The sequence below is a fragment of the Rhinolophus sinicus genome, chromosome X (assembly GCF_036562045.2).
Source record: "Rhinolophus sinicus isolate RSC01 chromosome X, ASM3656204v1, whole genome shotgun sequence".
Classification (NCBI taxonomy): domain Eukaryota; kingdom Metazoa; phylum Chordata; class Mammalia; order Chiroptera; family Rhinolophidae; genus Rhinolophus; species Rhinolophus sinicus.
This window is the reverse complement of record NC_133768.1, coordinates 102300840-102326796: the sequence shown is the minus strand read 5'-3', so window position 1 is coordinate 102326796 and position 25957 is coordinate 102300840. Positions and strand designations below refer to the sequence as shown.

Here is a 25957-nt window from a genome sequence, read left to right as displayed (position 1 = left end):
ACAGTTTTCCATCCCAGGTTTTTCTCTCACTTCTAAAACACACTGTCTGTGAGTATGGCCCCTGCCACCACCCACAGCTTAACATATAATTAACTCCCACGGAAGGAACTGCAGTTTCCCAAGGTCCCCAACTGCCTTGGCTCAGGGTATTTTTACTTAACTGCTCACATCTGGAGTCTCACCTTCTCACTCCTTGTTTTCACTTGTTCTTTAGGTATTGGAGGACATCTCACCATCTTCCTAAAGTGATTGCTGCTCCTAGCCTCTACGATTCTTTGGGTAACACTGTGTCTTGCTAATCCTAGCATGTCCACTATTAACAGAGTGCTTTCCAAAGAGAAAATATACAATTAATGTTTGGCAAATAAATGAGACAGTGAGCATTTATAAAACTCATTTATTAACGTTTAATAAGATTACTCCTCCTTTCTTGAATAAGCCAAGCAAATCCAGGCATGTATCTTTGAATTTTACAGAATAAACTAAAATGGTTAAGGGAATCAAAAAATTAACCATCTGTTACATTTTTTTCCTCTACTTTCTGCAGAGTTGTTTCACATTCAAGGAAATTCTTATTCCAGTGTCATAGTACCTTGTTCCAGATCACAAAATAAGATGGGATGTTCCCCAATTTGTTTTACAAAATATCAAAATTTATTCTTAAACTTGGTAAACAACAATATATGTGTGAACAATGTCATTCATTCACTTAGATTCTAAAGCTAATAAACCTTCCATTAAAAGCAGCAGCATTTGAAAAGTACCTAAAAAGAGGGAGGGGGGGAAGATAAATTTCTAAATCACCCATACCGAACAGGAACACAAAGTTGTACACTGTGTTGTCCCCAGCCTGACTCTAACTCTGACCCTCATCTACTTAGAAGGGTGACTGCCCTCTTCAAACAGAGTGAATATTCAGGCTCATTCTTCAGTTGGGGAAGGAGAGGCTGCTGACTAATGCTGTGCAACGAACATGGCAGTAGCACGAGCTATGAGGCGACTTCTGGCCTTGGCTCGCTTGCCCACATCTCTTAAAGCCTCCTCATACCAGCAGGAGAAGGAAATGGGGTCAGTCGCATTGACCTTGACCAAAAATTCCAGAACTTTCAACTTGCTGGTTTCAGCATGGGCTCTTGGACCCCACAGGAATTCATAGCGTGGAGGATCACTATTAGGCACCTGCCGGTACTCCAGGTAATTCTCCTGTACCCAATCTCTGGTGAGAAGTTTCCTAGGCTCCCCACAAATGAAATGCTCCCTCCCAACATAGATGCCCATGATATTCAGGAAATCCCACATGTCTTCCTCAGGGGCACAGTTGCCCTCTGTGAAGATCATACCCAGGACAATCATCAGGAGGCCGTTTTTAGGCATGCTCCGGTCATCACTAAGCATCTCATCATAGGTGAGATCCAGTGAGTTGACAAGGACATAGGAGTGGGTGGTGGGGTCCACTTCCTTCACCTCAATGCCAGAGATCACCTCCAAGCATTTACAAGCTTTCTTAAAAATCACAGAGAATTTATACTTGCGTCTTTTTATAACAACCTTCAGCATTTCTGCCTTTGTAATAAGCTTCCTCAATCGATACTTGAGGATCATGAAATGCACCAAATCAGCCACCTTCTTTTCTAGCAGGTTTCTACGCAAGGATTCGGCATTTACTGAGACCTTCGAAGAGCTTGTATCCTCATCTGCTTGGCTGCTGGAACCTCGAACTGATGACATCCCTAATGTGGAGGAGGAGAAGGAAGAGAAGGAGCAGGATGTCTGGGGAGCTCTTGATGTCTCAGAAGCACACCACTCATCTTTCCCCTCCTCCTCTTCTTTTTCCTCCTCCTCTCCCTCCTCCTCCTCTTCCTTTTCCTCTTTCTCCACCTCCTTCTCCTTGCTTTTTTCATTCTCCTCCTCTTCCCTTTCCTCCTCCTCCTCCCTTTCCTCCTCCTGCTCTTTTTCCTTCTTCTCCTCCTTTCCCTCTTCCTCTTTCTTTTTTTCCTCCTCTTCCTCCTCCTTCTCTGGGATGCCTGGGATCACAGGAGAGGAAGGAGAGGAGGAGGAAGTGGAGGGGTAGATGAAGGTGAAAGAGCAACAGGAAACAGAGGACGTATCCTCATCCTCATCCTCCTCATCTACGGGACCCTGTGCTACGTCCAAATCCTGTATCTCACTTTGGGTCTGAAAGTTTCTCTCAAATGTGCGGCGTGGACGCTTTGAAGAGCGAAACATGGTGACTCTTGTTGTGGGCAGCAAGTAGAAGTGTGAGCAGGAGAACAGGAGATGTAATTCCACGGGCCTGGGGGAGAGAGGGAGAGGGTGAGCGGCCTCAGCAGAGAAAAGTACCCTTGGCAGCTCTTACAAAGGTGGACTTACGGGTCTCTTCTGTAGGAAGTGCTCTAAGGTCCACAGGGCTTCTGTCTTCCTGAATGGTTTGTCTCCTAGGAACCTGTAGGAGGATGTGAGAAAAACTCCTCAGGGTGCAGCCGGCCAGCACAGCCCAAGGCTTCCGGGGCTATGAGCAGGTTGAGTCAGGGACTTTGGGGTCCCTTCTGTGGGGTCCTTGGTAGACATTGAGGGTGTATACCTCACATTGGCCCCTAGCTTTCCATGGGTCTCCTCTGCTCTGCTGACTTGAGGACAGGTGCCTCACACCAAGGCCCTCTCCTCACAGCTCCTGGAGCCTCCCAAAGTCTTGGTGAGGTCTCCACTGTTCCAGAATAGACGATGCCTTTTCTGCTCGCTAAGGTACTCACCTTTCCCCTAACAAGCCCCCCCAACCCTCCCCACTACCAGGGTGACAGCAAGGACGGGCTAAAGCCTGTATGGATCCCTCTCTCCTACCTATGGGTTACCCACAACCCTAATATCGATGCCTGGTAGGGCCTGGGATTCCTCCCTCTGCTGTCCTGAGTCTGGCCCCTTCATAACAAGCCCTTACCTCCCTAAGATCACCAAGAAGGAAGTGAGGGTGCACCATACCCAGCCACTGTGCCTCAGAGCCTCCCAGAGCCGACAGCAGGGGCAGGGTAGGGTTGGGTATACCTTCGGTCTTAGAGTGAGGGTGTGCCCTCAGTCCTCACTCAGGTTCCTGACCATAAAACCTTAGCAGAGTCGGAGACGCCTCCCTCTGCTGACCTGATGTGGCTCCCCCTCAGACTGACACCTCCTCAGAACAAGGCCCTCATTTCCCTGAGAACCCCTGGACAAAAGGGACGAGGCACCTCGTCTTGCCACCCCTGCTAGTTCCTTCCAGTGCTGACAGCAAGGGCTGGTCCCCATCTGTTCTATGGTGGGGCTAGCCTCAGTTCTCCCTCACGGCATTCACGCTTCCTCCTGGCACAACCTAGGCTACCCTCCGCTGACTGGACAGCGCCCCCTCAGAACACGACTTTACCTTGCTGAGATACATCCCTCAACCTTGGAGAAAATCAGGGCATACCATATCCAGCCAACCCTGCCTGGGACCTCTCAGGGCTGAGAACTGAAGTCAGCCAGACTGTGTGTGGTCTCTTCTTTCTGGGGTGGGAAGTGCCTTTGGTCCTCACCTAGGGTCCTTTCCTTGATTCCTGGTAGAGCTTGGGATTCCTCCCTCTTCAGACCTGATGTGGCTCCCTCAGCTGACCTGCCTTTGCACTCAGACCAAGGCTCTCATCTCCCAAAGAAACCTCCACCCACCCAATGCAGGAAGTGAGGACACACCACATCTGGGCAGGAATGAGTGTCTAGAGTGGAGTTTCTGTGAGGCCCCTTCTGCCTCAGTGGGGGGGGTACCCTTAGATAAGGACCCCCTTCAAGGTCCTTGTCTTACTTTGACTCCTCACAGATGCTGGGCTCCTCCCTCTGCTGATGTCAGCAGCTCAGACTAAGGCCTTCACCTCCCTGGGACACTCCGGACAAAAAGTAAAAAGAGAAAATGCCCTGTATTCCACAGCCCTGCCAGAACCTTCTCGGGGCTCACATGAAGGACAGGCTTCTGTGGGGCTCCCACCATCTAGAGATGGAGAGATCCACTCACTCCTCACTCACCTTGATGCCTGGCAGGGCATAGGACACCTCCCTCTACAGACCTGAGACTGCAACCCTCAGAAAAAGCCTCATGTTCCTCAGACTCCCACAATGGAAGTCTGGGTCCAGGCTGGGGCTTCCCAGGGCTGACAACATAGGGCAGGAAAAGGGCTGGCAAAAGGGTCGGTGGTGTCGGCTGGGCATCGGCCAGCAGGGAGGGCGGAAGTGCCACACGATTTCTCTGGTCAGGGCTCCCTAAGGGCTTTCTCAGAGGTGCCTAGCAGACTAGATAAAATTCCCTCTTTGGTCGCAACTTCAGCTGGAAATGAAAGCCTCGAGTCCCTTATACTGCCAGTTGGCAGGCTGGACACACCATATTTGAGAACCTGCCCTGTTATCTCTTAGAGCGAACAGCAAATAAATGGCAGGGTTTCCCCACCAACATCCCCAGGTGGGAGGTCTCCTCCATTAGGCAGGACTACAGAAACCTTGGGACTCCTCCCTCTGCGCACCTTACACGGGCCCCTCCTATAAAAACCTCATCTCCGTCAGACGCCTGAGACGAAAGGCCCAAAAGGCTTCATCCAACCTCCCCTGCTTGGGCCTCTCCAGGACTGACGGCACAGGCAGGACCCAGCTTGGCCCTCACCCTCTGCGGTGGGAGGCCTCCCCCTTCTTCCTCTGGGTCCTCATCTTGACACCCGCAGAGCCTAGAATTTCTCCCTTTTCTGATCTAAGTCTGCACCACTCACAGAAAGCCTCACCTACGTCTCACTCCCGAGACCAAAGTCCCGAACTGCCACAATCGGGAACGGTGCTCGTGGTCTCCCACGAACTACAGGGGAAGGGGAGGGCTGGAGTACCCCTATCCACAGGGGGCAGTGTCTCCACACCTCCCTTGGTGTCCTCGACTTGACGGTTGGCCAGGCCCAGGACTCCTCCCTCGCTGATCCGAAGCGCCCCACTCTGATTGTGCCCGCGACCAAGTCAGATAAAAACATCCGGGTACTCTGCCTGGCATTCCCAGGTTTCAGAATAAGGGCAAGTGGGGGGAGGGGCTGCTGTTCCCCTTCTCCTGTGTGTGTGTGGGGGGGAGGCTTCACTCTCACCTCCCACAGTGTCCTCCCTTTAGATGCTGACCTGAATTACACCTCCTCAGACCAAAAATCATGCCCCCCAGACTCCCAAAATATAAATCGCAATGCGCCGTGTCCGAACATCTCCGCTTGGGGATTTCAGGACTGAGGGAACAAGCAGGACCTGGCTTGGAGACATCATATTGGGAATCCTGACCTGGGGTAGCTCAGAGCTAATAGCAAGTGCATGGCAGGGCCTCGTCCCCACACCCACTCCCTTTGTCGGGGGAGGTCTCTGTGACGGAGGCAGGACTACAGAAACCCTGGGATTCCTCCCTCATCTCAACTGTCACGGGCCCCTCCGATAAAACCACATCTCCCTCAGACGCCCAAGACGAAAGGCCCAAAAGGCCTCATCCAACCTCCCCTGCTTGGGCCTCTCCAGGACTGAGGGCACAGGCAGGACCCAGCTTGGCCCTCACCCTCTGCGGTGGGAGGCCTCCCCCTTCTTCCTCTGGGTCCTCATCTTGACACCCGCAGAGCCTAGAATTTCTCCCTTTTCTGACCTAAGTCTGCACCACTCACAGAAAGCCTCACCTACGTCGCACTCCCGAGACCAAAGTCCCGAACTGCCACAATCGGGAACCGTGCTCGTGGCCTCCCACGAACTACAGGGGAAGGGGAGGGCTGGAGTACCCCTATCCACAGGGGGCAGTTGTCCTCGACTTGGTTGGCCAGGCCCAGGACTCCTCCCTCGCTGATCCGAAGCGCCCCGTTCTGATTGTGCCCGCGACCAAGTCAGATAAAAACATCCGGGTACTCTGCCTGGCATTCCCAGGTTTCAGAATAAGGGCAAGTGGGGGGAGGGGGTTGCGACTCCCCTTCTCCTGTGGGGGGGGGGGTTCCACTCACTCCTCCCGTAGGGTCCTCCCATAAGACGCTGACCTGAATTGGACGCCCTCAGACCAAGCCTCACGTCCCCCAGACTCCCAAAATATAAATCGCAATGCGCCATATCTGAACACCTCCACTTGGGACTTTCAGGACTGAGGGCACAAACAGGACCTGGCTTGGAGACATCATATTGGGAATCCTGACCTGGGGTAGCTCAGAGCTAATAGCAAGTGCATGGCAGGGCCTCGCCCCCACACCCACTCCCTTTGTCGGGGGAGGTCTCTGTGACGGAGGCAGGACTACAGAAACCCTGGGATTCCTCCCTCATCTCAACTGTCACGGGCCCCTCCGATAAAACCACATCTCCCTCAGACGCCCAAGACGAAAGGCCCAAAAGTCTCATCCAACCTCCCCTGCTTGGGCCTCTCCAGGACTGACGGCACAGGCAGGACCCAGCTTGGCCCTCACCCTCTGCGGTGGGAGGCCTCCCCCTTCTTCCTCTGGGTCCTCATCTTGACACCCGCAGAGCCTAGAATTTCTCCCTTTTCTGATCTAAGTCTGCACCACTCACAGAAAGCCTCACCTACGTCTCACTCCCGAGACCAAAGTCCCGAACTGCCACAATCGGGAACGGTGCTCGTGGCCTCCCACGAACTACAGGGGAAGGGGAGGGCTGGAGTACCCCTATCCACAGGGGGCAGTGTCTCCACACCTCCCTTGGTGTCCTCGACTTGACGGTTGGCCAGGCCCAGGACTCCTCCCTCGCTGATCCGAAGCGCCCCACTCTGATTGTGCCCGCGACCAAGTCAGATAAAAACATCCGGGTACTCTGCCTGGCATTCCCAGGTTTCAGAATAAGGGCAAGTGGGGGGAGGGGGTTGCGACTCCCCTTCTCCTGTGGGGGGGGGGGTTCCACTCACTCCTCCCGTAGGGTCCTCCCATAAGACGCTGACCTGAATTGGACGCCCTCAGACCAAGCCTCACGTCCCCCAGACTCCCAAAATATAAATCGCAATGCGCCATATCTGAACACCTCCACTTGGGACTTTCAGGACTGAGGGCACAAACAGGACCTGGCTTGGAGACATCATATTGGGAATCCTGACCTGGGGTAGCTCAGAGCTAATAGCAAGTGCATGGCAGGGCCTCGCCCCCACACCCACTCCCTTTGTCGGGGGAGGTCTCTGTGACGGAGGCAGGACTACAGAAACCCTGGGATTCCTCCCTCATCTCAACTGTCACGGGCCCCTCCGATAAAACCACATCTCCCTCAGACGCCCAAGACGAAAGGCCCAAAAGTCTCATCCAACCTCCCCTGCTTGGGCCTCTCCAGGACTGACGGCACAGGCAGGACCCAGCTTGGCCCTCACCCTCTGCGGTGGGAGGCCTCCCCCTTCTTCCTCTGGGTCCTCATCTTGACACCCGCAGAGCCTAGAATTTCTCCCTTTTCTGATCTAAGTCTGCACCACTCACAGAAAGCCTCACCTACGTCTCACTCCCGAGACCAAAGTCCCGAACTGCCACAATCGGGAACGGTGCTCGTGGCCTCCCACGAACTACAGGGGAAGGGGAGGGCTGGAGTACCCCTATCCACAGGGGGCAGTGTCTCCACACCTCCCTTGGTGTCCTCGACTTGACGGTTGGCCAGGCCCAGGACTCCTCCCTCGCTGATCCGAAGCGCCCCACTCTGATTGTGCCCGCGACCAAGTCAGATAAAAACATCCGGGTACTCTGCCTGGCATTCCCAGGTTTCAGAATAAGGGCAAGTGGGGGGAGGGGCTGCTGTTCCCCTTCTCCTGTGTGTGTGTGGGGGGGAGGCTTCACTCTCACCTCCCACAGTGTCCTCCCTTTAGATGCTGACCTGAATTACACCTCCTCAGACCAAAAATCATGCCCCCCAGACTCCCAAAATATAAATCGCAATGCACCGTGTCCGAACATCTCCGCTTGGGGCTTTCAGGACTGAGGGCACAGGAAGGACCTGGTTTGAATACGCACCATATTGGGAAACCCGGCTTCAGGTCGCTCAGAGCTAATAAATAGCAAGTGCATGGCAGGGCCTCGTCCCCACACCCACTCCCTTTGTCGGGGGAGGTCTCTGTGACGGAGGCAGGACTACAGAAACCCTGGGATTCCTCCCTCATCTCAACTGTCACGGACCCCTCCGATAAAATCTCATCTCCCTCAGACGCCCAAGACGAAAGGCCCAAAAGTCTCATCCAACCTCCCCTGCTTGGGCCTCTCCAGGACTGACGGCACAGGCAGGACCCAGCTTGGCCCTCACCCTCTGCGGTGGGAGGCCTCCCCCTTCTTCCTCTGGGTCCTCATCTTGACACCCGCAGAGCCTAGAATTTTTCCCTTTTCTGATCTAAGTCTGCACCACTCACAGAAAGCCTCACCTACGTCGCACTCCCGAGACCAAAGTCCCGAACTGCCACAATCGGGAACCGTGCTCGTGGCCTCCCACGAACTACAGGGGAAGGGGAGGGCTGGAGTACCCCTATCCACAGGGGGCAGTTGTCCTCGACTTGGTTGGCCAGGCCCAGGACTCCTCCCTCGCTGATCCGAAGCGCCCCGTTCTGATTGTGCCCGCGACCAAGTCAGATAAAAACATCCGGGTACTCTGCCTGGCATTCCCAGGTTTCAGAATAAGGGCAAGTGGGGGGAGGGGGTTGCGACTCCCCTTCTCCTGTGGGGGGGGGGGTTCCACTCACTCCTCCCGTAGGGTCCTCCCATAAGACGCTGACCTGAATTGGACCCCTCATACCAAGCCTCATACCAAGCCTCCGAAAATATAAGTGCAAAGCGCCATATACGAACTTCTCCCCTTGGGGCTTTTGGGGTTGGAGACAAACCATATTTGGGAACCCGGCCTGGGGTCGCTCAGAGCTAACAGCAAGTGCAGGGCAGGGCTGGCCCCCACACCCACTCCCCTTGTCGGGGGAGGTCTCCTCTGTGACGGAGGCAGGACTACAGAAACCCTGGGACTCCTCCCTCATCTCAACTGTCACGGGCCCCTCGGATAAAAACCTCATCTCCCTCAGACACCCGTGACAAAAGGCCCAAAAGGTCTCATCCAACCTCCCCTGCTTGGGCCTCTCCAGGACTGACGGCACAGGCAGGACCCAGCTTGGCCCTCACCCTCTGCGGTGGGAGGCCTCCCCCTTCTTCCTCTGGGTCCTCACTTTGACACTGGCGGAGCCTAAAATTTCTCGCTCTTCTTACCTAAGATTGCATCCCTCAGAAAAAGGCTCACGTCCGTCAGACTCCTGAGATGAAAGTCCCTAAATGCCACAACTGGGAACCCTGTGTGTCAACTGCCAGTAACAACTTAACTGACATGGTGCGAATGTGATCCCACCCTCTGGGGTGGAAAAACAGCTGAATCCTAGCTGGGAGTCTTCACTTGGACTCCTGGTATTGCCTGGGCCACTTCCCTCTGCGGACCTGATTTCTTGAGTCCCTGATGAAGCCCTTCCTCACCCTAAGAACATCAAGGTAGACGTAGTGAGTGAGCACCAGATTGGCCACTGTGAGTCAAGTAACCAAGTTTGACAACAGGAGCAGGCAAGGGACCCTCCCCCACACACAAACTATCTGAGAATGTAGGCTTACCCTCAGACGTGTCCAAGGTATTAACACAGAGGGTTCTCCCAAAAAATGTACACACATTTTAAGAAAGGAAAAAACTACTAAAATTGTAATAATATATACCGATAACAAAAGATGAATATGAGTACTGTTTGACTTCTGCAATTACAGGAGGTGCTCAAAGTGGTTCCCATCAGCATCCAGATACTTCTGATTATGGTGCACTACTGCTTGGGCAACATTGACCAAAGTGTCCACTTAAATACATTTTTTGGCATCCCCGCTATTTACCCCTGATAGGGCTTGCATATCCCACCTTTGGTGGACCTGATGATGCATCCCTCAGTCCAAGGCCCCCATTTCCCTGAGACTCCCCTTCTCAGAGGATGTGAGAGATCGGGCTCTTATGCCTGGGACCTCCCATTCTGACACCATGGGCAGCTTTCTGTGGGTCCCCCTCTGTTGGGAAAGAAGTCTCCTCAATGCTTTCTCAGTGTCCCCCCTCTGCAGGTCTGGCATGGCCTGAGTCCCTTCCTTGGACCTGACATGAAAACAGGCCCCTCACAGCAAAGTCCTCACCTCTCCCTGCTGCCCTAATGGGAAGTCAGGGGATGCCACATCTAGACACCATGCTCTAGAGACCCCAGGGCTGAAAGCAGGTAAAGACCTGTATTCCGTGGTACCTTCTCTATCTGGGGTTGGGTTCCATTTGGTCCTCATTCAGGGTCTTTACCTTGAGAGACCTGTCCTTCCCTCTTCTCCTGACATCTAGTGATCATGCCCTGGGGACTAACCACAGAAACAGGGCAGGGCTGTGGTGTCTTTCTTCAGGTTCTCATCTTGAATACCTGGCAAGGTTGGGACTCCCCCTCTGCTGACCTATGTTTGCCATCCTCAGACCAAGGCCTCCATCATCCTGAGACCCCCCCAAGCTGGAAACGAGGGGTACTGCTCAGCCTGAGACCCCTGCCTGGAGTCTCCCAGGACTGACATCAGCAGTGAGGCAGGATTCTGTGGGGTACCCTCTATTATGGAACGGGTAGACTGCTCAGTCCTTTCCTCATCTTGTATCCTGATTTCTCAGTTTAATACTACGTGGGACATGATCCCTCCCTGCCAGCTCTGTTTGCTCAAGTGCAATTTTTACAGAGAATGGTTTTGGGTCCAGGCTAGATGTCGGATGGGGAGTAGCTGCACCCATGATAGAGAAGTAACCCCACTTCCCATAGGGTCTCTTAGCCAGACTTAGATGTTGGAAATTTTATTCTAAAAAATTTATTTTCTACATGGAAGAGGCTGAAGAGCGTGATTTCAGGACACTCTGCCTCTTTTAAGCTGATCTAACATTGTACTGTCCAGGGCAGTGATTTTTTTTCTTTTTTATAACCTCCATTCATAGTGAGAAATAGATTGCACATTGTACATCTCTACCAAATGCATATGGAAAGTGTGTTTGTGTGTGTGTGTTTCATGAAAGAATGCCTACTCTTACTACAGGTGATTCATTGTGATACTATTTCATTTTAAGTTCATTCTTTGATTCTGCTATAAGATATTTTTAAGAAAGACCCACCCATTCTCACTGGAGTGGTTTTGGGTGATTATTAGCTGACTCGAGTCAGACAACCTCAATCAACCCAATCTTTCCTACAGTCCTGACATTACCCCAGGGCTACTGGTATATGTGGTCTTAGGTGCAGCCTCAGATTTCTGCAGTGGAGCAGAAGCAGAAGTTTAAAAACTTTTCTCCTCCTTTTCCTGTCCAGATTCTAGGAAATGGAAGTTCCCTTGTAATCTCAGTTTGCTACAAAATTTCCTTTGAACTTGTATTGAATTTCTTTCTGCCGTTTTTGTTTTTTTCCTGTACCCATTGATGTAATCTAATGATTTTTCCTCCTGTTATGGGCTGAATTTCATACCCCAAAAGTTATATGCTGAAGTCCTAAACCCCAGTATATTAGAATGTGACTGAATTTGGAGATAGGACCTTTAAAGAGGTAATTAAAGTAAAATGAGGTCATAAGAATGGCCCTAGTCTGATATGACGTGTGTCCTTTTAATAAGAGATTAGAACACAGATACACATAAAGGAAATATCATGTGAAGACAAAGGAAGACTACAGCCATCTGCAAGGCAAGGAAACAGGCTTCAAAAGAAACCAACCCTGCCAACACACTGATCTTGGACGTTTAGTCTCCAGAATTATAAGGAAATAAATGTCGGTTGTTTAAGCCACCCCCTTGTGATACTTCGTTATATCAGCTTTTGCAAACTAATATACTCCTTTAATTTGTTAACGTAGGGAATTACAATGTAAAGTATTTTCTAATGTTAAATTATGTTTTCATTCCTCATATACAGTCTGTTCACTTAATTCACTGTGTGTTGAATATGCTATTAATCTATGTAAGGTATTTGCTGCTGTGTGGTCGAGCTTGGCTCAAGTGTTATTTCATAAGGAGTCATCTGGTTTTTGAATCAAAGAGAGCTAGCCTGGGAGAAACAGTCAAATTACTTTGTGTGCTTTAGAAGATATTACATGAGATGGTGATTTAGTTCTCCCCAACCATTTGGTAGAACTGGCCCTCAACTCTGCCTATCCTGGAGCATTTAAGGGAGGCCTGAGCTTTGAATACGGTTTCAGTTTGTATTATTCAATTAGAATTCTCTATTTCTTTATGAATTGAGTTGGCCTTTTTCTTCTAAAAAGTTATCCATTTCACTAAGGATATCAAGCTTAATAGCATATTTATAATAAAAACTTTTTATTACAGAAATTCTAAAATATACACACCAGTAGAGAGAATAGTATAATGAATTCAGTTACCTGATACACAGCATTAACAATCATTAATACATGGCCAATCTGGTTCTAACTATACCCTCATCTCTGCTGCTGGAGTGATGCCAAATAAATCAAGACATCGCACCATTTCTCCTCTAAGTTTTTCAGTATGCATTTTAAACAATATGGACTATTCTAGAAAATACTCAACATAGTCATCAATTCTAAAAAATTTACATAAGTCATTGACATCAAATAGCCATTTTATCTTTCACATTTATCTGATGTATATATACATATATATGTATATATGTATATCTGTGTGTGTGTGTGTATATATATATATATATATATATATATATATATACACACACACACACATATATGAAATCAGTGTTCTTGATTTGGTATCCAAATACATTGGGATTGTTGATTATGTCCCCGAAGTCATTTTTAACCTACAGGTTCTCCCCATATCACCTCTTTTTCATTGTAATGAATTTTTATTGTTCAAAAAATCACATACACAGGTCTTGTGTTTTGTCCTGCTTCTCATAGTCTAAAGTTTGCAGATTCTAACAATTTGGTGTCCTTTAATGTATTCTTCCTACCTTCTACATTTTTAGGCTTACTATGCTATTTTCTAGTTTCTTAAATGGCTTGGATGTTTGAAATATTTATTTTCTAATACATCTATTTAAGGTTACATATTTCCTTCTGAGTAGTGCTTGGGTGGCATCACACAAATAAATTTCAATATGTCACCCTATTACTTACATTACTAGATTTTTTTTTCAAAATATATACAAAAACTAGGGAATGCAAAAATTATTTTTGAATAGGATATAAAGAGGATGAGAGATATAGAATGGTATTTGGAGGAGGTTTCAGGATCCAGGGGTATTATAGTATTTTTCAGTTTTGTTTTTTAAATTAATTATAGAAGATACTTAAACATGTTTAACTGCTGGTGACAGAATTGGGTTTACTCCAGTAATGTGATGAAGTTTAATACTAAAAAATCTGTCACGATAATTGGCCACACATGTAACAGTCTGGAATTGTCCAGGAAAATAGAAACCACTGTAAATATTTAACACAGAGACAATTTAATGCAGAGAGTTGGTTACACAAATGCTAGAGAAACTAAACAGGGGAGAGTTAGGGAACCCAATAATTAGCAAAATGAAGAAGTCGTTCCCATCTCTAGATTGGGAAGACAAATAGAGGATATAGTGTTATGAGTGCCTAGGAGTTGGGTTCAACAAGATCTGGCGCCATGGTGGATCAACCTGATGGGGCTGGAGCCATGGAAAATATGTAGCCATTGAAGGGGAAACCAACTGATGCAGAGGAAGAGGGAAAAATACTGCCTTCTTTATTCTCCTGGGCTCTAATCTCCTGTTGGTCCACCTGTTGGCAAAACCCAGATGGTAGCAAAATGTTGGCCAGCTTAAGAATTACAGCCTGCAGGATTTAGCCTGTGTATATTATAGGGCAGAACAGAGGAAAAGTGAGGGATGGATGTGAGGGCAGATAAGACCATGACAAGCATACCACATTGACAGATTAAATGAGAAAAGTCATATCTAAATTAACAAAGAAAATTGATCAATAACATACCCTGTCCTTATCCCAAACCTTCCCAAGTCCAGGCTAGGTTAGTCACCCTTTTCTGGGCTCCCAAACCCCTTCTGTGCTCCACGTCTTATCATAACATTAATTTCAAAGCTGTAATTGATAGTTTTCTTGCCTATCTCCTCCATTTGATTATAAGCTCTATGAGTGCAAAGACCATGCCATATCTCCCACTGTATCCACACTGTGTGCAAACTGCTTGGATCACACAATGCACTATAAATATTTGTGTTGAATCATTTAATTTAACCATGCTTTTGAATTGTTAAATAAAATATGTAATTATTTTAACTTTATAATATTTCCTATGTTGAATATCACACAAAAGATATGATTGCACAGAAATACAGAAATTGATCTTGATAACTGCTTTCATCTAGTCAGATTACACTCTTACTTCAATAATTAGCATCAACCATTATCAAACCTAGGAATTGCATCATTTTCAAAGTTTACCTGTCAATGTTTTAGAGACATAATCTTAGAAACCTATGAAGGCTGGGAAGTGAAGGACTCGTGGAATGTTTACTTTGATAGCCTAAAGGAAAAGGTCTTGAAAAGTTAGTTTTCTTTTTCCCCACAAATTACTTTGGTAATGGAATTTTCTCAAAAACAGTGAGTAGAAAATAGAACTATTAATCTCAGTGATTGACAGAATATATTTTTCCCAAGATTTAATTTAAAAAATAAATAAGGATACCTAGCCTGGTGTCCCAAATGACCTCAGTTTTGCATGGCTATCAAGCTGGAAACAAATTCTCTCCATAGTATACCATTCCCAACATTTAGATCATCCAATGAAGGATTCACAGCATAGGAAAGGGACCTTAAAGGGCATCTATTCTCATCATTCATTTCAGTTTCATACACACTAGTTGTTAGAAAGTTCTTTATATAAAATCCATAACTGTTCCTGGTGTAACCGTTTAGTCATTAGTTCTAGTTCTATTTTATGGAATCACAGTAAGTATATCTAAACAACCACATGACAATGCTTGAGATGTTTGAAAATAGCCAACAATTTCTCCTCAAGTCTTTCTCATCCAAAATGAACATACTCATTTCATTCAGGAGATTAACATATATCTCAGTGTCTAGACCAGGGGTGTCCAAACTTTTTTCAACGTTTTTTTACCAAGGGCCATATGTGGTAAAATACACAAACAGCCGGGCCACTCACTCGAGGTGAAGTACGTATTGCCTCACCTGGTTTATTTAAGTAAACTAAATATATTTTTGGAATCTGCTGCGGGGCAATTAAAAATGGATTGTGGACCGCAGTTGGCCCGCGGGCAGCAGTTTTGACACCCCTGGTCTAGACCTTTGCTGTCCATTACATTAACCACTAGACACATGTGGCTATTTAAATTTAACTTAGGAGAAAGATCAAAGATGGCAGAGTAGATAGATGCTAAGTTTGCTCCTGTGATCATGACAGAATTACAACTAAATTATAGAACAATCAACCTGGAAAACCATCTGAAGTCTACCTGAAAAGAAGTTTTATAACAAAGGATATAAAAAAGAAGCCATGCCGAGACTAGTAGGAGGAGCAGAGTCATGGAATGAGTAGGCCTCACACCTGTGTGTGACAGTTGAGAATGGGGAGGGATATCTAGGCTTTGGAGGTCACCAAAGAGGAGTGACGGACCCTAACCCCACGCCGAGCTCCCCTCCCCCAGCATACCAGTGTTGGGAAGATGAGCCCCCACATCTGGCTGTGGAAAAACAGTGGGATTCCAGCAATCTGGGTGAGAAAGAAGATTACAGAAAAACCAGAGGTACACTTAAAGGACCCACACACAGACTCACTCACTCAGAGGCACTCACCCTGAAGTCTGGCCGTAGGAATGCAGGTCAGGAGACGTCAGAGACATACAGGGAGAGACTGAGTTGTGTGGCTCCAGGGCAAGGACTGGAGGGTCGCCATTTTCCCTGTGTAGAATCCTCCTCCTGTGCAGCTGGTGGGCAGGTGCCATCGTTCCTGTGTTAAGCCATCCCCCACATAGCCAAATATGAATCTGGTGAACTCTGCTCACTCCACTCTGTTGAATCCCTCAGACCCAGCCCCACCCAACTCGTGCAATGCCAGAGGGACTTTCTGTGCAAGCATCCAGAACCACTCATGTTGCACAATTTCTTGGACATCTCTTGGTGGTCTGCAGGTCCTAGGAAGGTGGCAGCTAGCCTTGTTGCACTCTGAGACTTTTACTGAGTATCTCCAGGCTCAGCACTGGCACCAAACCAGAATTTACATTAACCTGGTAAATACCACTCATCCTGCCTTGGTGACTGCCTGAGACCCCGCCTCACCAAACCCTCATAGTGCACGAGGCTCTAACAGTGGATGAGCCTTATGGGAGTTGGCAGGCAGCAGCAGGCCTCAGGGTGCCCTGGGATTTTTACAGAGCTACCCCTGGCCTGGTAATGGTGGCAGCCATCCTCAGTTTGTATCATTGCTGATCCCTCACATCTCCAGGTCCAACACAGGCAGCAAGAAACCACAGATCACTTTCTAGCTCCTACCAGGTAGTCCCTGACGGGTCACAGACAGTGGCTGACCTGGGCCTGCACCACAGCCCCTTCCATGAGGCCCCAGAACCCAATATACCTAAAGGGCTGCTTCAGGCCACAGCAGAGTACTACCCAATTAGCCCCACAAGCAGCATACCCAAAGGGTGGTCCCAGCAGGCACCAGAACCTGCTAGGATAAATCTTGCTCCATGGGGCTGGCCCCACACAGCAGCCCATAAGCTGTGAATGTGGCCAAACCCCATAGGCAGTCGGCCTGAGGGTCAATCCCACTCACTGAAATGCAAATAGCGATCAAGGCTGCACTATAACAGGAAGGAACACACCACCCACACAAGGGACACCTGGTGCAGGTGACCAGGGAGACTGTGCCAATGGGCCCACAGGGCAACTACCATGTTTCCCCGAAAATAAGACCTAGCCGGACAATCAGCTCTAATGCATCTTTTGAAGCAAAAATTAACATAAGACCCAATATTATATTATACTATATTATATGACCTGGTCTTATGTTATAGTACAATAAGACCAGATCTTATATTAATTTTTGCTCCAAAAGACGCATTAGAGCTGATTGTCCAGCTAGGTCTTATTTTCTGGGAAATATGATACTACATGAGGTCATCTGGCCAAGACTGGGAGATGTAGCAGATCTACCTAACACATAGAAACAAACAGGCAGTAAAAATGAAACAAAGAAATATATCCAAAATGAAAGAACAGGAGAAAACTCCAGAAAAAGAACTAAATGAAATGGAGGCAAGAAACTTACAAGATACAGAGTTCAAAACAATGGTCATAAGGACGCTCAATGAGCTTAGTGAGAACTTCAACAAGGAGATAACAAGCATAAAAAAGAACATAGAAACCATAAAAAAAGAAGCAGTCACAAGTGAGGAATACAATAACTGAAATGAAGAATGCACTGGAAGGAATCACCAGCAGATTGATGAAGAAGATCGAATCAGTTATTTAGAAGACAAGGTAGCAGAAAACACCCTATTGGAATAGCAAAAAGAAAAAAGAATCAAAAATAAATGAAGATAGTTTGAGAGACCTCTGGGACAACATCAAGTGTAACAACATGCGCATTAAATGGGGTACCAGAAGGAGAAGAGAGAGAGCAAGGAATTGAGAACCTGTTTGAAGAAATAATGACTGAAAACTTTCCTAACCTGGCAAAGGAAATAGACATACAAGTCCAGAAAGCACAGAGGGTCCCAAACAAGATAAACCGAAACAGGCCCACACAAAGACACATCATAATTAAAATGGCAAAGGTTAAAGACAAAGAGAGAAGCCCAAAAGCAGAAAGAGAAAGGCAACTTGTTACTTACAAGGGAACTCCCATAGGACTCTCAGCAAATTTCTCAACAGAACCATTGCAGGCCAGAAGGGATTGGCACAAAATATTCAAAATGATGAAAAGCAAGAACCTACAATCTACCCAGCAAGTCTATCACTGAAAATTCAAGAAGAGATAAAGAGCTTCCCAGACAAGAAAAAGCTAAAGGAGTTCATCACCAGTATTACAAGAATGTTACAGGGACTTCTTTCAGAAGCAGGGGGACAAGAACATAAATATAAATAATAAAAAAACAATAACTGCATACCTGTGAATAATCACTTTAAATGTAAATGGACTAAATGCTCCAATCAAAACACAGGGTAATTGAATGGATAAGGAAACAAGACCCATACATATGTTGTCTACAAGAGACCCACTTCAGGTTGAAAGATAAGCATGGGCTAAAAGTAAAGGGATGGAAAAAGGTATTTAATGTAAATATAAATGACAAAAAAAAGCTGGGGTAGCAACACTTAAAGCAGACAAAATAGGCTTTAGAACAAAGGCTATACTAAGAGATAGAGAGGGACATTACATAATGCTAAAGGGATCAATCCAACAAGAGGATATAATTCTTGTAAACATTTATGCACCCAACATAGGAACACGTAAATATGTAAAACAAATATCAACCAACATAAAAGGAGAGATCAACAGAATACAATCATAGTAGGGGACTCTAACATCCATTTGACACCAATAGACAGATATTCCAGACAGAAAATCAAAAGAAACCGCAGCCTTAAATGACACACTAGACAAGATGGCTTTGATATTTTTAGAGCATTTCACCCCAAAGAGGCAGAATACACATTCTTTTCAAGTGATATGGAACATTTTCCAAGATAGACCACATGTTAGGCCACAAACCAAGTCTCAATAAATTTAAGAAGACTGAAATCATATCAAGCATCTTCTCTGACCTCAGTGGTATGATCTATAAATCAATTACAAGAAAAGAAAAAAACACACAGAAAAACAAACACACACATGGAGGCGACTAAATAATGAGTGTGTTAATGAGATCAAGGAAGAAATCAAAAGATGCCTTAAGACGAATGAAAACACAACAACCCAAATTCTATGGGACATCGCAAAAGCAGTTTTAAGAGGGAAATTCATAGCAATAAAAGCCTACCTCAAGAAACAAGAAAAATCTCAAACAATCTAACTTTACACTTAAATGAAATAGAAAAAGAAAGCAAACACAGTCCAAAGTGAGTAGTAGGAAGGAAATAACAAAGATCATAGTGGAAATGAATGAAATAAAATCTAAAAAAAAAACAACACAAAAGATCAATGAAATCAAGAGCTGGTTCTTTGAAAAGATAAACAAAATTGATAAACCCTTAACAAGACTCGTCAAGAAAAAAAGAGAAAGTACCCAAATAAAGAAAATCAGAAATGAAACAGAAGTGACAACTGACACAACAAAAATACAAAGGATTATGAGAAAATATTAAAAACACTTGTATGCCATCAAATTGGACAATCTGGGAGAAATGGGTAAATTCCTAGAAACATACAATCTTTCAAGACTAAATCAAAGGAAACAGAAAATCTGAAACAACTAATCACTACTAAAGAAATTGAATCAGTAATCAAAAAACTCCCAACAAACAAAAGTTCTGGACCAGATGACTTCACAGCTGAATTTTACCAAACATTCAAAGAGTTAACAGCTAGCTTTCTCAAACTATTCCAAAACATTCAAGAGGAGGGAAAGCTCCCAAGCTCATTTTACAATGCTGCCATTATCCTGCTTCCAAAACCAGACAAACAGATTATGAAAAAAATAAAATTATGAGCCAATATCCCTAATGAACATAGATGCAAAAATCCTCAACAAAATATTACCAAACCAAATTCAGCAATACAGTAAAATGAGCATACAGCATTATCAAGTGGGATTTATTCTTCAGATGCAAGGTTAGTTCAATATTGGCAAACCAATTAATATGATACCCCACATAAACAAAATGAAAGATGAAAATCGTACGATCATATTAATAGAAGTAGAAAAAATGTTTGAGAAAATCCACCAACTATTGATGATAAAAACTCTCAGCAAAGTGGGAACAGAGGGAACATCTATCAACATAAATAAGGCCATATACAACAAATCTACAGCTAACATCATACTCTATGGGGAAAAGCTAAAGTGTTCTCCTTAAGATCAGGAATAAAACAAGCATGCCCAGTTTAACCACTTTTATTCAACATACAGAGGGTGCCAAAAATATATATATACACATTTTAAGAAAGGAAAAAACTGCATTAAAATTGTAATACTCAATATATACCAATAACAAAGTTGAATACAAGTCACATTTGACTTCTGCAATTACAAGAGATGTTCAAAGTGGTTATCATCAGCATAATTTTAATACATTTTTTTCCTTCCTTAAAACGTGTATACATTTTTTGGTACCCTCTGTAGTACTGGAAGTCCTAGCCACAGCAAACAGACAGCAACAACAAAAAGGCACTTAAATTGGAAAGGAAGAAGTAAAACTTCATTATTTGCAGATGACATGGTACTATATAGGGAGAACCCAAAATCCCAACAAAAAAACTATTAGAACTGATCAATGAATTCAGTAAAGTAGCAGGATACAAAATTAATATTCAGAAATTGGTTGCATTTCTATACACCAATAATGAACTAACAAAAAGAGAAACTAAGAAAACCATCCTATTTACAATTGCATAAAAAATGCTTAGGAATAAATTTAACCAAGTAAGTAAAAGACCTATACTCAGAAAGTTATAAGACATTGATGAGAGAAATTAAAGTAGACACAAATTAATGGAAGCATATACCATGCTCATGGAGCCAAAGAATTAATGTAGTTAAAATATCCATATTACCCACAGCAATCTATAGATTTAATGCAATCCCTATCAAAATACCAATGGCATTTTTCACAAAACTAGAACAAATAATCCTAAAATTTATTTGGAACCATAAAAGACCCCGAATAGGCACAGTAATCTTGAGAAAGAAGAACAAAGCTGGAGGTATCATGCTATCTGACATCAAATCATACTATAAGGTCATAGTAATCAAAACAGCCTGGTATTGGCATTAAAAGTAACACATAGATCAATGGAACATATAGAGAGGCCAGAAATAAATCCATGCCTATATGGTCACTTAATCCATGACAAAGAAAGCAAGAATGTGCATTGGGTTAAAGACAGTTTATTCAATAAATGGTGCTGTGGGGCGGCTGGATGACTCAGCTGATTAGAACACGAGCTCTAAACAACAAGGTTGGCGGTTCAATGCCCGCATGGGATGGTGGGCCGTGCCCCCTGCAACTAAGAGTGAAAACGGCAACTGGCCTTGGAGCTGAGCTGTGCCCTCCATAACTAGATTGAAGCACAACAACTTGAAGCTGATGGTCCCTGGAGAAACACACTGTTCCCCCCAATAAAATAAATAAATAAATAAATAAATAAATAAATAAATAAATAAATAAATAAATGGTGCTGGGAAAACTGGACAGATACATGCAAAAAAATGAAACTAGACAGACCACCTTCTTACACCATATACAAGAATAAACTCAAAATGGATTAAAGACTTAAATATAAGATCCAAAACCATGAAAGTCCTAAAAGAAAACATAGGCAGTAAACTCTCAGACATTACCCTTAGTAATATTTTTACTGATACATCCCCTCAGGCAACGGAAACAAAAGGAAAAATAAACAAATGGGACTACATCAAACTAAAAAGGTTTTGCACAGCAAAGGAAACCAACAAAACGAGAAGAGAACCTACTGAATGGGAGAAGATATTCACCAATGATACATCTAAAAGGGGGTAAATATTCAAAATCTATTAATAAAAAACTCATACAGCTCCACACCAAATAAATAAGTAAGCAAATAAATAAATAAACAAACAAACAAACAATCCAATTAAAAAATGGGCAGAGGACCTGAATATGCATTTCTCCAAAGAGGACATATACATGACCAAGAAACACATGAAAAAATGCTCAACGTCACTAATCATCAGAGAAATGAAAATTAAAAGCACAATGAGATATCACCTTGCACCTGTCAGAATGGCTATCATCAATAAACCAACAAGTGTTGGAGAGGATGGGGAGGAAAGGGAACCCTCATACACTATTGGTGGAATTGTAAATCTGTGCAATCACTATGGAAAACAGTATGGAGGTTCCTCAAAAAATTAAAAATGGAAGTGCCTTATGACCCAGCAATTTCACTTCTGGATATTTATCTGAAGAAATCCAAAATACTAATTAAAAAAGATATATACACCCCTGTGTTCATTGCAGCATTATTTACAGTAGCCAAGATATGGAAGCAACCTAAGAGCCCATCATTAGATGATTGGTTAAAGAAGAGGTGGTATATATATTCAATGGAATACTACTCGGCCATAAAAAATGAAATATTATTTGCGACAACATGGATGGACCTAGAGAGTATTCTGCTAAGCTGAAATAAGTCAGACACAGAAAGACAAATATCTTATGATCTCACTTACATGTGGAACTAAAGAACAAAATAAACGAACAAATAAAACAGAAATGGGGCAGCCAAATGGCTTAGTTGGTTACAGTGCAAGCTCTGAACAACAAGGTTGCTGGTTCAATTCCCACATGGGATGGTGGGCTGTGCCCCCCCAGCAACTGAAGATTGAAAATGGCGACTGGACTTGGAGCTGAGCTGCGCCCTCCACAACTAGATTGAAGGACAACAACTTGGAGCTGATGGGCGCTGGAGAAACACACTGTTCCCCATTATTCCCCAATAAATTTTTTTTAAAAAAATAGACTTGTAGATACATAGAGCAAACTGATGTTTGCCAGAGGGGAGGGGAGTTGGAGAGTTGGGTGAAAATGTGAAAAGATTGAGAAATACAAATGGTAGTTACAAAATAGTCACAGGGATGTAAAGTATAGCATAGAGAATATAGTCAGTAACATTGCAACACCTATGTACAGTGCCTGGTGAGTACTTGACTAATCAGGAGGATTCCTGCATAAAACGTACAAATATCTCCCCATTATACTGTACACCTGAATCTAACACAAAATAATATTGAATGTCAAATGTAACTGAAAAATAAATAATTCTGAAAAAAATAAAGGACTATAACATAAAAAGAAATAAAATAAATTCAAAGTAATTAAAATATTCACTTCTTCAGCCATACTAGCCACATTCCGAGTGCTCAATAGCCACATGTGGCTAGCAGTGTACTGGAAATTATTATACTAGATAGAGGACATTCCCATCATCATCATTGCAAAAAGTACTATTGTTCAGCCCTGGTCTAGACCTTTCATTATCTTAATATTTTCCTTCTGGAAGCACCATACTTTTTGCATTTTCTCCATAGATCATCGTTATTTACTACTCACTGTTCAACCAGAGAAGCAGAAACACCAAGGTCCAAGTCTTCATATGAAAATAGTGTTCTTTTCAGTGAAATGTAATGACATGTAAATTTGATTTCTGTTTCTAAGCCTCTGGATATTTCCTTTGCAATGTTGCAGTTTTCAAAACCAGAAATTCTAAACTCCTTGAGAAATTCTAATAACTCCCCAAAATGGTTATTACAATGTCCATGTATATGATTTTATTTTAAATAATTTACTAATAGATTTACTGCATGAGCATAGGCAGCCGCTGTCCTGATATTCAGGTCAGAGAATTAATATCTGAGCATGTTACAGGGATAGGCTCTGAAGATATACAGGTAAGTCAGCTCCCACCTTGGGCCCCAGCACTTGCCCCATGTGGAATACTACCTCTCTCTCTGATCTGTAGCTGCTGCCATCACTATTAATGTCTCTGTTGTTGCTTGCCACCATCACTGCCCCCAATCTGAGCTCAGATTTCAGCCCCACCACCCTGTTAGGGACCCCAGATTGCATTGTGCATGTGTATGTGTGTGCACCGGGCAGCCATGCCAAATGCTCAGCTTGCACACTGCCTGCCACCCATTGAGCCCCTAGTCCTGAGCCAAGGCCTACCACATCTCCACTGCTTATGCACATATTTCTTTGTCCCATAACACTTCAATTACAGAAAACAAGATAAAAAATAAAATTATTAAGAATTTCAAGATACCAACAGCAGAGCATTAAACCATGCCCAAAGCCCTTCAAAGAATAGGACTCCACGCATCAGCACAGATCACACAGCCATAAAGAGAGACCTGCAATAAAATGAAACACAACTATTCACTTCATCAGTGAACATGGAGAAGTTTGTATTTTAACAGTAGAAGTAAGAGGTTGTAAGACTATTAACCACGGCAATTGTGGAGGAATGGAAAAAGAGTGAACAGATTAAGATTATTTTCTTTGAGACTCTTCTTACAAGGAACAGAAACTCAAATCTAACCTTATATATAAATAGAAAGTTAATGGTTCACATAATCAAACCAAAGGGTATGTCTCGCCTCAGAACAGTTGGAACTGAGACCTCAAATACCACCTGGCTGCCCTCTCCAATGTTCCCATTCTCTCTCTTGTGTGCCTATCCCTGTCACCAAGATTCTCTACTAGAACAACTTGTTTTGATTGGAAGAAACAATTTCCTTCCAAAAGGATACAGATGTTCTCTCGTGGGAAAGAGGTGCTGAGACAATAAATCAGGCAATATAAACCACAGAGGCATAGTCTCCAAACAAATGTCAGACTTTCCCCAACATTTTACTTGTATAAATATAGGTGGAGGCTACAGAGATCAGTACCTCATTCCTGCTAAGTGGAAGAAGGCAAATGTGTATCTTGCCTTTCTGTCCTTAGGCTATTCTTCTGATATGAGTAAGGGATATGTCAAGGATTCCCAAAGTCAGGATAACAGAGGTTTGTGATTATTTGTCTCTTTGAGATGTCCACCCTTCATTTACCTCCATTATCTAATAATAAAGAGTTAACTACAGATGCCAAAAAAAGAAATCCAAATAAAATAACAGTACAAACTCCACACCCAGAAAACCCACATATATTATACTTTCAAGAATTCTTTATACTGGCTGATGTATTTATAGATAAGGAAGCTGACGGCTGGAACCAGAAACTGATCTTCCTGATCATTTTTTTTTAATTTTTTATTATTATTTAAACTAATTTTAAATTTTTCAATTACAGTTGACATACAATATTATATTAGTTTCAGGTGTACACATAGTGATTAGACATCTATACACTTACAAAGTCATTACCCTGATAAATCTAGCACCCACCTGGCACTACACATAGTTATTACCATATTATTGGCTATATTCCCTATTGTATATATCTCCATAACTATTTTGTAACCACTAACTTGTAATTCTTAATTCCTTCCTCTTTTTCACCCATCCCCCTACCGCTCCTCCCATCTGGCAACCATCAAAATGTTCTCTGTATCTATGAGTTTGTTTTGTTTGTTCATTTATCTTCTTCTCTAGATTCCACATATAAGTGAAATCATATGACATTTGTCTTTCTCTGTCTGACTTACTCCACTTAGCAAAATACCCTCCAGGTCCATCCATGTTGTTGCAGATGACAAGATTTCATACATTTTTATGACTAATATTCCATTGCATTATACATATATATATATATATATACCACCTCCTGTTTATCCATTTATCCATCCATGAACACCCAGGCTTCCCCCACATCTTGGCTATTGTAAACAATGCTGCAATGAACATATGGATGCACATGTCCCCTCGAAGTAGTGTTTTGGGTTACTATGGATAAATACCCTGAAGCGGAATTAATACCCTGGGTCCTTCTTTGTCTCTTGTTGTAACCTTTGATTTAAAGTCTATTTTGTCTGGTATAAGCATTGCTCCCACAGCTTTTTTTGTTGTTTGTTTTCATTATCATGAAATATCTTCTTCCATTCCTTTATCTTCAGTCTGTGTGTGTCTTTCAATCTGAAGTAAGTCTCTTGTAGGCAGCATATGGAAGGGTCTTGTTTTGTTATCCATTTAGGCATCCTTTGTTCTTTTTTTTTTTTTAATGAAGAAGCACTTTTTAAAAAAAAATTTATTGGGGAATACTGGAGAACAGGGTGTTTCTCCAGGGCCCATCAGC

General features: G+C 44.1%; 1 protein-coding gene across 7 annotated transcripts in view; it reads right to left on the bottom strand.

Annotated features, from left to right (window-relative positions):
- Window positions 1-428: 428 nt before the first annotated feature.
- The window catches only part of LOC109436883 (melanoma-associated antigen 8), a 178556-nt gene continuing 153027 nt past the window's right edge, over window positions 429-25957 (bottom strand). For 6 of the 7 annotated variants that reach the window (XM_074324070.1, XM_074324068.1, XM_074324069.1 and 3 more), the window contains 2 exons: window positions 2371-2443; window positions 429-2293 (listed from right to left, as the gene is read on the bottom strand). In XM_074324070.1, coding sequence (XP_074180171.1) covers window positions 955-2226 — 1272 coding nt within the window. In that variant the 5' untranslated portion in view covers window positions 2227-2293; window positions 2371-2443 and the 3' untranslated portion in view covers window positions 429-954. Of the gene's footprint in view, window positions 2294-2370; window positions 2444-15817; window positions 15966-25957 lie in introns of those variants that run through there. The other variant, XM_074324074.1, reaches the window with a different exon arrangement.